Source organism: Teleopsis dalmanni, chromosome 1 (genome assembly GCF_002237135.1).
Source record: "Teleopsis dalmanni isolate 2A chromosome 1, ASM223713v2, whole genome shotgun sequence".
Classification (NCBI taxonomy): Eukaryota; Metazoa; Arthropoda; class Insecta; order Diptera; family Diopsidae; genus Teleopsis; species Teleopsis dalmanni.
The window spans coordinates 110,782,620-110,798,110 of record NC_051846.1 but is presented as its reverse complement, the minus strand read 5'-3'; the positions used below and the strand labels follow the sequence as shown (position 1 = coordinate 110,798,110).

At 31.8% G+C, this 15,491-nt stretch overlaps 1 protein-coding gene across 1 annotated transcript; it reads left to right on the top strand.

Annotated features, from left to right (window-relative positions):
* Window positions 1-11,851: 11,851 nt before the first annotated feature.
* Window positions 11,852-12,469, top strand: LOC119676248 (the record flags this gene model as incomplete). Its single annotated transcript, XM_038087488.1, is given in 2 exon segments — window positions 11,852-11,997; window positions 12,137-12,469. Coding segments are annotated over 2 exon segments (455 nt in total), but the record flags the coding sequence as incomplete, so codon positions are not given.
* Between the last annotated feature and the right edge of the window lie 3,022 nt (window positions 12,470-15,491).

The window sequence follows — 15,491 nt, the reverse complement described above, 5'->3', positions numbered from 1 at the left end:
TATCTTGTCACTTGAAGATTTTCAAGAGTACTTAAGTTTTCTCTAAATGTTGACCATGTTGTACGAAGATCTGTAGGAAGTGGTTCATCCCAAGATAATTTCAACTGCCATAAGTGTTATATGAAAATCTTTGCTTTGACTATTACTGGAGCTAATAAACCAAGTGGGTCGAACAGTCTAGCTAAATCAGAACTTACGACTCTCTTCGTGATTATTCCTTTAGTAACCATTTTGATCTTAATTTCAAATAAATCCGCCTTGGGCAACCAAAACAAAATTGGGTCCCAAAAAGTCGTTTGAACGCCAAGATTGTTCAGTGCTAATAGACACTCTTTCGTTGTGTCGTGTAAATTTTTAACCGCTGCTACGGTTGATGTGCCTGATGGCTGATTTAGAAGTTCATCAATTAAAGTAGACGCCAAGACCCTTTTATTGTTATAGCGATCTTGCAATAATCCAGGCTGCTGAATAGTTTTCCTCCGTTATGCTGAAATGACTGATTAATTTTTTAGCTTCACCTGTTACATGTCATTTTAAATACCACATTTTTTGAGCAGCTGGTAATGGCTGTTTGTCTACCATTTGTGTAAATAATGTAATGGTATATCTTTGGTTGACCTTACTCAATGTTAAGGCCGCCTTTGATGACTGTTGCATTCATATTCTTCAAAACACTTGTGTTCCAATTTAAAAGAGCTAACCGCTGCATTTTATAATTTATGGCATGAGTCAGAAAACGATACTTCTGACATAAATTATTTGCCGCTAAAAATTCGGTTAAGAGCTCATGTGGTGTCAAATATATTGAGACCACACAAATCGGAACACATGTGAATATGAGACACATGACAAACAAATGCACAGTAAGTACTTGCTATACATTTCTTGTCTTAGGTAATGTGTCGATTATAAATAGGAAGTAAATAAAAATAAGAATAATTAAGTATATAAGATTAACCAATTAGAGTTAAGAAGTACATTGTTAGATTTAAGTAACTATTGTTAGAATAAGATAGATATAGCATTCAAAATAAATAAAGAAGCTATTGTAAAATTAAGGATAAGTTTAAGAGTTCAGTTGTTAAATGGCAGTCTGAAACTATACAAGATCTATTTGAGATCACAATAGTGTAAAAGTAAAAATTAGTAAGTTAAAATTTAAATAAAGTAAAGTTTAACAAATATATCAATGTGTTTTTAATGAATAATACAAGAACAATAGTAAATACTATCACATGGCGATCCTGCCACACTGCTTAATCGCAGTATAAGAACCGCAAAACTAGATGTGTGGTTAAAAGTGAAACTAAAATATATATAAAAATAAATTATTATTTTAAATAAAATAATTAAACATGGATAATATTTAAATGTGACTAAACGTGAAACTATAACAAAAAAAAAACCTAAAAGAAAAATAATAAAGTTAATATATATTTATTGAACACATGAAATTTTTAAATAAAATTAAAAAAGTGTCTCCATCTCCATAAAATTTCATAGATTAATTTTTAAAATAACTTTGAGTGTAGTCACCTTGAATCACCGACTTGATCAAACTTTAATAATAACATAAAAAAAAAAATTAGACACAACTTATTTGGATATAAATACCATCACATTATTTGGATACAACTACCATCAACAACAATCACTACACAATGGGTTGGTTTTCTAGTGACAATAACCAGGAAATAAAGGCTAGCATCAGCAACAATCAACAGATGTCATCATCCAGCCAGGATTATACACAGGTATTAATTACAGTAGTAGTTTTAATTATAATTATGTACGTAGCTTATAAAATAAATATGTATTTTAAATAATATGTACATAAACATAAACATAATGTCTCACAAAATGTTTAAATGAATAAATAAAAAACCGAAATTTATATATATATAAAAAAAAAAAAAAATTTTTGACGAAGAAAAATTAATTACAAAAACAAAAATTTATTTTTAAATACAATCTTTAAGAAATTTTAATACAATTTATAAAAAAAAAAAAGGACTTTTGTCGATAAATACAATTCAGCAAAAAATTACCTATCCAAAATGAATAACCAGAACAACGTTGACCATACAAATACACCAAATACAAATAATACAAATATAAATACTCCAAATACTACAATCACTAATCAACCATTAAATATTGAAGCTTTGGAAAAATACCTTCCAATATTCACTGGAAAAGTGTCTGAGCTAAACGGATTCATATTTAGGTTGAAAGACAGTTACAATAAATTACGGGAAGCAGATAAAAACTATTTTATCGAATACGTAGTTGAATGCAAACTACAGCACAACGTACGTATTAGAGTTAGTCCCATTGATTTTCCACAATCTATTAAAAACTCATTGATAATCTAAGAGAAAATTTTGTATCAGAAGATACAGTCCCTAAACTCTTACAAAAACTAAATGACACAAAGCAAGGAAATTCAAATATAAAAGACTATGGTGATAAAATCTCTGATATTTTATCAAAACTTAACAATGCGTCGTTGCTAAAGAGAAACTACGACAAATGCTCACCAGAAGGAATAGCAATTGTCCAATGTAATGATGATAACGCATTATTAGCTTACAAGAAAGGTTTAAACCTTTTAATAAATAAAGGAAATTTTAATAACGGAAATATTAGTAATACACACCCAAACTGGAATGGAAACCATAGATATCAAAATACTAGAAACCAAAGCAATTACAATGCAAACGCAAACCGTGCTAACAACAACCGGTACAACAATAGAAGCGCATCAAATAATCGTAATATATCAAATAGGCGTGTGCGTATAACTAACGGTCAGGAAAACTACGAGCAACCAGAGATGGAATTGGAGAACCATCCACTGGTTCGAAATTAAATACTGTAAAAATTCTAAACCAAACCCTGTCTAACTATGTTTCAATTTTCTGTTCTGAATTTAACACTATTATAAGATTATTAATAGATACTGGTGCCGAAGTGTCTATTATAAAAAACCTTAACGTTGACTATAACTCTGACAACACATAGAAACTAACAGGTATAACGAGTGAACATGGACTATCCCTAGGAACATCCAAATTAAGCTTACTTTTTGAAGGAATATGGATAACTCAAACTTTCGCAGTGGTAACAGAGGATTTTCCAATCGAAGTAGACGGTATTTTGGGAAGAGATTTCCTAACAACATATATGGGAGTCATTGACTATTATTCTTTTACTCTAACGATACAGTCAGGCAATAAACAAGCAGAAACACCAATAGTATGCAAACCGATTACTATTGAAGCAAGAACGGAACGTGTCTTACCAGTAGATGTACATTTTGATGAAGACACTGTTTTATTCAACAAAGAAATCAGTAAAGGTGTCTTCATGGCTAATACAATTGTGCCAGCGAAAGGCAATTGTCACATAAGAATTGTGAATACTAATAATCACAATGTTACTATAAATAAATTACAGCTGAAGTCACAACCCTTACAATATTATAATATCCTGCAAACAAACAATAGTAATATTAACAATAATAGACTACACAAAATTTTAGATGAATTACAATTAAGTAATGATGATGACACTGGAACGATATTGCTCATAATATCCAAATACCAACATATTTTTCATTTAGATGAAGAACAACTTTCTACAAATAATTTCTATACAAAAAAAAATTTCAACTGTGGATAATATCCCAACTTATATAAAAAACTATAAGTTACCTCATTGCCATAACGATGACATCAAATCTCAAGTAAAAAAAATTACTTGAAGATGACATAATACAACCATCAAAAATCCCATATAATTCACCTATACTTTTGGTGCCTAAAAAATCAGCAAGCGACAGTAAAAATTGGCGTTTAGTAATAGACTTCAGAAAACTTAACGAGAAAATCGTTAACGATAAATTTCCCTTGACCCGCTTAGAGGATGTGTTAGATAAATTAGGTAGAGCTAGATATTTTTCCACTCTGGATATGACCAGCTCTTTTCACCAAATACCCATAGATGTCAATTCAAGACCTAAAACAGCATTTTCAACAAATGATGGCCATTATGAGTTCAAGAGACTACCATTTGGCTTAAAAATTTCTTCAAATAGTTTCCAGAGAATGCTAACATTAGCATTAACAGGTCTAGAAACTGAAGCATTTTTATAAGTTGACGACATCATAATATTTGGTAACAGCCTAAAACATTACAACATTAATTTGGAAAAAGTATTCCAAGGACTAAGCGATACCAATTCCAAATTAAATCCCGCAAAGTGTAACTTCTTAAAACATGAACTCACATATTTAGGTCATTTAATCACTTAGAACGGCGTTAAAACTGATCCCGCTAAGAATAAAGTAATAGAGGTTTACCCACGACCAACGAATGTTGATGACTTGAGAAGATACATTGCATTTTGTAATTATTACAGGCGATTCATATGTAACTTCGCTGATATAGCAAAACCATTGAATTTACTCCTTAAGAAAAATCAAAAGTTTGAATGGTCTAAGGAATGCGAAACTGCTTTTAAAACTCTTAAGTCTAAACTATTAAACCCACCAATACTACGCTACCCTGATTTCGACAAACCATTTGTCATTACTACTGACGCATCAGACTTCGCACTAGGTGCAGTTCTTTCACAAGGAAATATAGGCTCTGATTTACCTATTTGTTATGCTAGTAAAGCACTACAAAAGCATGATTTAAACAAACCAATAATCGAAAAAGAGCTATTAGCCATACATTGGGCTATAAATTATTTCCGTCCATATGGTTATGGCAAAAGATTCTATGTTGTTACGGACCATAAACCTCTCATTATTTGTTCATAAGAATCCATCTTCAAAGATGACTAGAATTCGAGTAGATCTTTCGGACTACGATTTTGAGATTATAGAAAGGAAAAAATATTTTGAGAAAGGAAAAATCAATACCAATGCGGATGCACTATCACGCATAAAAATAGATACACAAACACTCACAAATCTTATACCAAAACAATATGACGCCAAGTCCACTAGGAAGCTTGACCTTCCGAATGAAGACGAATTATTGAGACATTTGAATAAGGAAGATATGAAAAAGATATGCGTAGCTACACGAAGTAAAACAAAAATTGCACAAACTACGGATAACATTAAAGGAGTTACAAAGCCGATTGAGCCTGATCAACTCTATTGTTGGAATTGTACATCCATTAGTGATATACGCAGAGTGAATAGATTACAATTTGTATACAATGATAAGCTTAGAAAGCAATTTAAAAAAGGTACCATACACGTCACGAAAAACGATGTAACCGTGGAAATGAGCGAAGAACCTACGAAGCCGATTTCGATGGTGAAACTCATTGCAGATATTGAAAAGTTAAGAATTTATGAACTAGCGCTAGATGAAAATGATAAAATATTCAAAACTATTGAAAAATAAAATTTTAAGAAAATGGTTAACCAAATACAAAAAAATAAACCAGCTGGTAATCGTCTCAAAATATTATTATATGAATCACCGGAGCACATATCCGATAGCATAAAGCAATACAGACTTATAGAGGAATATCACAACACTCCTCTCGGTGGACACCAAGGAACAAGAAAAACTTTATTAAGATTAAAACAGAAATATACATGGCGTAAAATGAACCAAATGATATACAAAAATATAAGTACTTGCGAGAAATGTCAACGAAATAAACAAATAAGGCACGCAAAGGAAGAACTACAATTAACTTCTACTCCAAATACATCATTTGAAACAGTCGAAATAGACACAGTAGGACCTTTGCGACTATCAAATGGTTTTAGATACATTTTAACCATGTAATGTGAACTTACAAGATTTATCGTCACATATCCAATGGTTAATAAAGAAGCGAAGACAATTGCCAAGACACTTGTTGAACAATTAATATTGAAATATGGAACATTTAAAATACTAAAGTCAGACAGAGGTACAGAGTTCACGAATGAGCTCATGTCAAATATCACAGAATTGTTACAGATAAAACAAACATTCTCCACACCTTATCATCATGAAACTATAGGTACGGTTGAAAGAAATCACCGTGTACTGAATGAATACTTGCTTAACTTTGCAAACGATGATGACTGGGATAACTGGTTACCATACTATACATTTGCTTACAATACATCACCACACGTAGACACAGGGTATACCCCACACGAACTAATTTTCGGTAAATTACCATCTTTTCCGACTGAAAATTTGTATACTGATAAAGGTAGATATAACATAGACGATTACGCTTACGAATTAAAAGCTCGATTAAAGTTATCTACTGAGAAAGCAAGACAATACACATTAGAAGCAAAAGCAAGAAGACAGTTAGCAAGCAAACAAACTAGTAACCCTATACGATTGAAAGTAGGTGATAAAGTTTTATTAAAGACGAATAATAGAAGAAAACCTGACAGTCCTTATTCAGGTCCCTATAAAGTTATAGAGATACTAGATAGTAATGTAGTGATAGAAGTAGGTACAAAACAAAAAACTATACATAAGAACAATTTGAAAATATACAATAAAAATTATATAAAATTTTTTTTTAACAAATAAATTGATAATCATAATGAAAATGTTTTCACTTCAATATACAAACTTATACCTTGTTATATAAATTTATTATCATAAACATTTATATATTTATACACTTATCATATTGCATAATCATTTTAAAGTAAATTAATAAATAAAAATTAACAATTATAAAACATAAAAAACGTATTGTAATACTAAATATTTTCACACAAAAAAAAATAATCCTACATATATATTTACATATCTATGCATAAATATTTTTTTTTCTTTGAAGGATAAGGGTGTAATGGTATATCTATGGTTGACCTTACTCAATAGTGCCTATTATAAATTGTCTATCGCTGATAGACAGTAGAAAAAGTTCTACTGCTGATAGACAAAATCAAATTTTGGTATTATGAATTGCAAACCGATAGAAGTTTTTCTATCAGCGGTAGACAAATTTGTCTACTGCATTTGAGCAGTAGAAGTTTGTCTATCGTATAAAATAAATGCTGTTAAAACGCTTTATACAGTCAATTTAACATATAAATTTAATATAACTTAAATATTACTAATTTAATAGTTAATAATAATTCATTTAGATTTAATATAATATAATATATATTTAATATATTTGATTGCAAGTGTAGTGTTATATGAATATTGAGAATAATGATTGTTGCATTTTTGTTTTGTTTTGTTATATATTTATATGTATTAAAATTCAAATATTTTCAACATACGCTAGCATTTTTCAAATTTCTTAGATATATTTTTCAACTAATAATGTATTTACATAAAATTAAGAAATAATAAAATTAATAAATTATTGTTGTAGGGAAAAATTGAGGAGCAATGAAAAGCAGATAGCAAAACTTGTTGGAAATATGGAAAAAAGAAAGGCATTTGCAACAAGACACATTCCAAACCAATGTGGGACAAAATTACAATTGAGCTTAATAGTCTACGCGCCTAGAAAATATTGAAAACATTTTAGTGAAGGGAGGCAAGAGTATTGTGATCAAATACTTACTGTAATATAAAAAAAAAATTAAAATTGGCTATGGAAAACACCGACAAAAGATATAAATATCGGTGTTTTAAGCATCAACTGTTTAAAAAAATATGAATATTACTAATTTAATTTAATGTAATATATATATAATGTAAATATAACTACATATTATAAAAATATTAAAATTAATATATATATAAACATATTTATTTTTAGAATATTAAAGTTTAAGTTTAATATATTACTTTAGTTTATTAATGTAATGTAATATTAAATAATAATTTCGTATTAAGAAAATATATTTTTATTTATTTTAAAAAGAATTTGAATTCATTTTAATGTTTCTTAGTGAACACAATACAAACAAAATAAGTTCAATTAAAGCTGGGAGCTCTAAAACAAATGTCTAAAATGCAAATGTTTGTCTATCAAGTTTCATAATACCAAATTTGCCTACCAATCGACTCGGTAGACAAATGTCTATTGTCTATCAGTAGACATTTCATAATAGCCACCAATGTTAAGGCCGCCTTTGATGACTATTACAGTCATATTCTTCAAAACACTTGTGTTCCAATTTAAAAGAGCTAACCGCTGCATTTTATAATTTATGGCATGAGTCAGAAAACGATACTTCTGACATAAATTATTTGCCGCTAAAAATTCGGTTAAGAGCTCATGTGGTGTCAAATATATTGAGACCACACAAATCGGAACACATGTGAATATGAGACACATGACAAACAAATGCACAGTAAGTACTTGCTATACATTTCTTGTCTTAGGTAATGTGTCGATTATAAATAGGAAGTAAATAAAAATAAGAATAATTAAGTATATAAGATTAACCAATTAGAGTTAAGAAGTACATTGTTAGATTTAAGTAACTATTGTTAGAATAAGATAGATATAGCATTCAAAATAAATAAAGAAGCTATTGTAAAATTAAGGATAAGTTTAAGAGTTCAGTTGTTAAATGACAGTCTGAAACTATACAAGATCTATTTGAGATCACAATAGTGTAAAAGTAAAAATTAATAAATTAAAATTTAAATAAAGTAATATTTAACAAATATATCAATGTGTTTTTAATGAATAATACAAGAACAATAGTAAATACTATCACAATAAGTCAAAAATTTGCCTCTATTTTAAGTAATTCCCATTAAAACTTGGGTTTGTTACCTTTGGCAAAGGCAATGAGGAACGCATATTTGTTTCTGCTACTGCTGCTTGTTTGTTTTGTAGTTGATCCAGTTTTATGGACAGCTCTATCTAACATTGTTGTACCAAATCTTCAATTTGGTAATATTCATCTTGGTTAAATCCTGACAATAGTGGACTTTCCAAGTTTTCCTACAGTTCATCATGCAAACATCCCAGTTGGTTCCATTGTTGCTTGATCGTGTTTGATTTAATTTCGTAATATTGAATTGGCTGTATGTCTTCGCTCTCTGACAAACTCTCTACTACTCTTTTAAGAGCTGCCATTCGAGCAGATATTTTCCTTATCAAACCATTTGTTGTAGCCACTAGTTGCGACTGTGATACCATTTGGTTACTAGCACCTCCACCAAAGTTGTCTGCTGATTTGATTCGAAGGCCTTCTATCTTGAATATTTCCATATAATCATTTGTTACTTCTTTTATTTTATCATAGTAACAAGATGTAAAATACTCATCATCTGTTGGTTGATCGATGAGAATTCTAAGCGTTGAGTCATTTTGTTCAAATCGTGTCCAGGCAACATTAAGCCGACGTAACCTTTCACTATAGTATGCGGATGTTTGTTTGTGTTCTGCCGAATCTTTTTTGAAATTCCTAACGAGTCGCTGAATTTCTTCGCACGTCTCCTTTTGGGCATCTTGAAATTCATTAAGAGTTGCCATCGATGATCTGGAGTTTTTGCCAAAGGTGCTACGAATGCTGAATGCTGAAACTTCACTGCTAAATGTTGATTGTTGCCTTCGTTGAACTTGAGTCAAAATTTTTGTACTTCAAAATGTACTTCAAATGACGCTGATTGTTGACTGATATGTTGACTGTTGACCGCTGCTGCGTCAGACCAGTCCAGTGCTGCTGTCCGTTTCACGGGGTCACCAAAATGTACGATCAAATCAAGATGTGTGATCAACGTTGGAATCAACTATTTGCAGGCACTGAACACTTGAATCCAGTATTTATGTTCATTCTATTTAAACAAAAACCACTTAGTACTTGAACCCAGAGATTTCGACGATTGTCCTAATTATCCTAGTCACTGAACACTTAAATCCAGTGAATAGGCGCTTATGTGATGTAAATTCAGCACTTGAACTAAATTTACAAAGCTAAAGAAATGAACCAATAACGAATGTGGCTTCGCATCAATTGAATTGTCAAAAATTCAATTGTGCCTTTTATTTAAAATTAATAATCAATTTACAACAAATAAATTAACTAAAATAACCTTGACCATGCATGCCAAACAATGAACTTGTTACAAACTGCAAGAGTGCATTTTCTTGCAGACGAAATTTGACGCTTTTGTTTTCATGAGCAAACAAAGCGTATGACGTGTTTTTTGGGCATTGCATTGACAAAATTATTTATTACAACAAAATATATTTGAAATGAAATTATTACAACAAATTATTCATACAAAATAATACAAATAAATTATTTATACATAATAATACAATATAATATTTAACAGGTATATATTTATAACAATTATTTAACTAAAATTATTTTATTAACATTTATTTATTTAAATATTTTTATTAAAATCTCACAACACAACTGTAACACTTCAATTGCGCTTCAAGAGTAGATAAACAAATCGACATACGTAAATATTATATTACAGAAAAAACAAAGAGAGCAAATTAGTAATTTTGAAAGAACAATCGCTTAACCATCGTCACGGCGAGTCATAAGCGACGCATTTTGACGATTGGCGATAAATGAATCGTCTAAATGCTACTTGGGATTGTATATATATAACATTTTACAACAATAATATTTTGACAAGAACTTGGCTTGAACGGTGCACACACATGAAAAACATGGGTGGAACCCGATCAAAAGCGGAGATCAAAGAAGATTTTATATAGAACGGAAATTTAAATGAGCACAACACAAAATAACAAACCACTCTCAGAAATTACACTAATACCATCTCAAAACGTACGATTATTTCCAACTTGAGCAAGTTCCGGTCCTTATTCGCTCCGAATGCGGACCTTAACTTGCTCCGAATACGAACCTTAAGGTGGAGTTAGACGGTAGTTAACGTAAGAAGTTAACTCAAAGCGAAATGCACAAACAACCAAACCTGTGTATTTGATAGGAACGAAATAAACATATGTGGCGAACTTATAGAAAAATCAAATTCAATTAGGTTTTGACGTTAAGCGATTTTAAAAACTGTGCTCAGTTGCTCGCAAAACCTTGATGAGGGTGGATGCGTTGCAATTATGTGCGGAATATGTTTACTATAACGAGAGTAGACGAAAAAATATTGTGATTATGAATGTGATTATTAATAAATTTTTTTTTATATTATATTTTTTTATATAATTATTTTATTAATATTGCTGAATATTGATTGTATTTCTATTTAGCAAAAATAATCAGCAGAAAATATTTTAATAAATTTATTTTATTAACATTTTTACAATAGGTAATTGTATTTTATAATAGTTAATATTATTTTTTTTATAATATCAATAATTAATATCTTATATATTGATCAATAATCAGTAGAAAGAATTTAATTTATGGTATAATAAATATTGAAGAGAAATACTTATTTAATAATAATAAATAATATTAAAACATTAGTTATATATAAAAATATTTCACTAAAAATGTTTTTATTTGTTTTACTTTGAAAGTACATTCGTACAAAAAATATATATAGAAACATAGAAATTCACTACACTTGAGGACAAGCAACTACCGGTTGGAGCTTTTAAAGTTTAAAGTTGATTCTTTTGTTAATTCTTTTTTTACTTATTGTTCGTGAAATCTTGTTGAGAGTGGGTGATATTTTTCTTTTATTTACATATAAATATTTAAATTAAAAAAATTTTAAAATTTATCAATTTCAACAATATGGACGATGAAAAATTAATTAATCTGGTAGAAAAAAATACTATTTTATATGACGAAAGTCACTATGACTTTAAAAATAATGATAAGAAAAATGAAATTTGGCGGCAAATAGCTGAAGAATTGGAAGTGAGCGGTAATTTTCATGCTACATTTATACATTTCAATAATTTTAAAACATTTATTTTTTTAAAACAGAGAATGCAGTAAAAAATCGGTGGAGAAGCATGAGAGAGCGCTTCGGGAAAGAATCACGAGAAGGAGCATCTGGAAGTAGTGCTAGCAAATCGACGGAATGGCACTTTTACAGGCAGTTGATGTTTTTGAAGAAACATATACTTCCACGTCAGTAAGTATTTTTTGTTTAAAAAAAAAAAAATATTTTAAAATACAAGTATTTTAATGGGTATAGGTTCAGTTTAATTTTAAATAACATTAATTTTTCTTTCGTTTCAAATAATTTTTTCAATAAATGCTTTTCTTTACAGAATGCAACAAACTACCAACTGCTTAGTGCTGACTTCATCTCACGAAGCTTCATCTTCACCTTCACCTGTAAGCGTTCCGCAAACTTCTCACAATTCTCAACAATCAACTACCAAAAAAAGAAAAATTGTGGATCGCGATGAACTGGGCGCAGCCGTGTTGAATGCAACGGCAACATTTGATGATTTCATCAAGACAAAATTTAAGGTCCCGCAACACAATGAAGTAGTTGAAAGCTTCGGTGAAATGGCGAAGGCCATTTTATCAACATTTGACAACAAGAAGCAAGCCAGAGTAATAAAACAATGCTCTGACATACTCTTGGCAGCTCAAATGGAGGACTAACGAATTATTTATTACTTATGTAAATTATAAGCGTTTTTATAATTGGGTTTTATGATCTTTATTTCAATTTCTTTAACACAATGTAAATTATAAACGTTTTTATAATTGAGTTTTGATTTCATTTAATTTATACAATTGAATTTATACAATTTCGGTTATTGATTGTTTAATCACTTTTTTATGTGTACCCGTGTGTTGACACGTTCGCGATCGAAAAACAAGAGACAGAATCAAACCAACGGAGTTTACTTGCAGCCAAAAAATATAACAATAAAATTTGCTCATCTCGAGCGCAAAAAACAAAAGGCAATAAAACAAGACTTAGAACCGTTGGTTTGATTACATCTTATACAGGGTTAGTTAGATAAATTAATTAACCATATATTAACCATATAAAATATTATATATATATATGAATTATATAATATATTAATTATAATAATTTAATTATACAATATGATTTACAATAGATTAAAATATAATAAATTATAATATATAAATCATATAACACATCAATTAATAATTCTACAGAATCCTACAATATTAACAATTTGACTTTAACCGCTCTAACATCCCGCCCCCCTTGAAAGGATTTTCAATTGGTAATAGTGCGAGTTTGTGGATTGGACGGCGTATTACTCCTTTTGGGGTTTGCACATCAACAACACGAACCAAATTATCTGGACCCCTGATGCAATGCACGATTCGGCCCATCAACCAGCGTAGTGGAGGCATATTGTCTTCATGGATTAGAACCAGAGCCCCCTCGGTGATGTTAGATTGTTCTTCTGTCCATTTGGTGCGTATCTGCAGCTCATTCAGATAGTCTCTAGACCATCTGCGCTAGAAGTGATGTTTGACTGCGGTTATACGAGACCATTTATCAATTAATGAAGCAGCTTCATACTGAGAACTTGGTTCAGATCCTCACCGGTCCACCGATAAGAAAATGTGCCGGCGTTAGCGCTTCGTAATCGCTCGGGTCACAAGAATGAGGTGTGATTGGTCGCGAATTTAAGATGGCTTCGATTTCAATCAGTGCTGTTCCAAGCTCCTCAAAGGTGAATCGAGTATTTGATAGTGTTCGATACAGATGGCCTTTCGCACCTTTTACAGCCGCTTCCCATAGACCTCCAAAGTGAGGTGCTCGGGGCGGTATAAAATTGAAATTTATGAATTGGTTGCTGCAAAAGGTGTGCAGCATCACTTGATTAGACTTCTCGAAAAACATCCTTTTTAACTCTGCTAGTTTGTTGTTAGCCCCAACGAAGTTTGTGGCGTTATCGCAATAGATGTCTGATGGTAACCCTCGTCTACCGATTAACCTTTTCAGTGCTGCAATAAATGCCTCCGTAGATAAGTCTGACACGGCTTCTAGATGAGCTGTCTTTGTAGACAAACAAACGAACACGGCTATATAGGTCTTATATGGAACCCGTCCCCGAATTCGGAGATACGTTAATATCGGACCGCAAAAATCTACCGCAGTACGCGCGAAAGGACGACTTGGAGTGAGGCGTTCGATTGGGAGATTACCCATCATTTGATTAAGTAGTTTGGGTTTATAACGCACGCAGTGAATACACGAGTGCACGACTCGGCGTGCAATTTCTCGAATATTAATTATCCAGAAGTTTAGTCGAGTAAGGGCAATTAGTGCTTTTGCGCCTGCATGATAGTTGCACAAGTGTATATGCCGAACATAAAGTTCCACAAAATAACAGCCCTTCGGCAACAAAATAGGGTGACGTTGGCCTACTGAGATGTCACTCAGCTCGAGGCGACCTCCCACCTTTAGTAATTGATAACCGAATACATTGTCCAGGAAGGGATTTAGATGCTTTAATGTACCTTCGGCTGGGTTCCCTCGTTGTAGGCGTTGTATATCAATTTCGAAGAATTGCTGTTGGATGACCCAAATAATACAGTGCAATGCCTTTTGTAGCTGAATAGGTTGAAGGGTACATTCTCCGTTCGTCAATTTATTCTTGGTTACATGATAGAATCGCTGTACCTGCGCTATTACTCGTAGCATCTTAGTGTATGAACTATATCTTGACAATACCTGTAATACGTAGTTGTCTTCATTTGTGTTAATGAATACAACCTTTCGCGTCTCTTTATTGACTTCTTCCATATCCAGGTTGTGACATTTCAAATGCGGCCAGTATTTATCAGCGAGTAACAAAAATTCCGGCCCCGTAAACCAACAAGACTCTGATAATTGGCGGATGTTACAGCCGCGCGACACAACATCTGCCGGGTTGGATTGGGTAGGAACGTGTCTCCATTGCCCATTTGCGGTAATATCTTGAATTTCCGCTACTCGATTGCCGACGAATGCAGACAGGGTTGATGAGTGCTGCTTCAACCAATGTAATACAATCTGTGAATCAGTCCAAAACAACGTTTCACCCTTAAATTGCGCAAATATTGGTTGGACCTTCTGATACAGTTTGGCAAGAAGTAAGGCACCACAGAGTTCTAGTTTAGGTAGCGACTTCCGCTTTATAGGTGCCACACGGGATTTTGCAGTGAATAGCCTGACCGTCACCTTACCTGATGTGTTTTGTGATCGGAGAAATATACAGCAACCATATGCGCGTATTGAAGCGTCACAGAAACCGTGTACATCAACCTGTTGATAGTTTATGGATAGGCAGTATCTCGGCACCTTAACCGATGAAAGCGTTGTAAGATCTTGAATAAATGTTTTCCAAGCTGAGTGAAGATTTTGAGGGACTGACTCGTCCCAGTCCACACGCAAAAGCCACAATTCTTGCATCATAATTTTGGCTACGAGTATGATCGGTGCTAGTAATCCAAGCGGGTCGAATAATGAAGACGCAAGAGATAAGATGGTGCGTTTTGTTACAATATGACCTGGTTGTGCATTGAACGAAAATAGGAAAACATCTTGCATTTGGTGCCACTTGATGCCTAGAGCGCTGGTGACTGTATCTGTATCAAGATTCAAACTCTTTGTTGTAGTATCGCTGATGAAGTCATGAT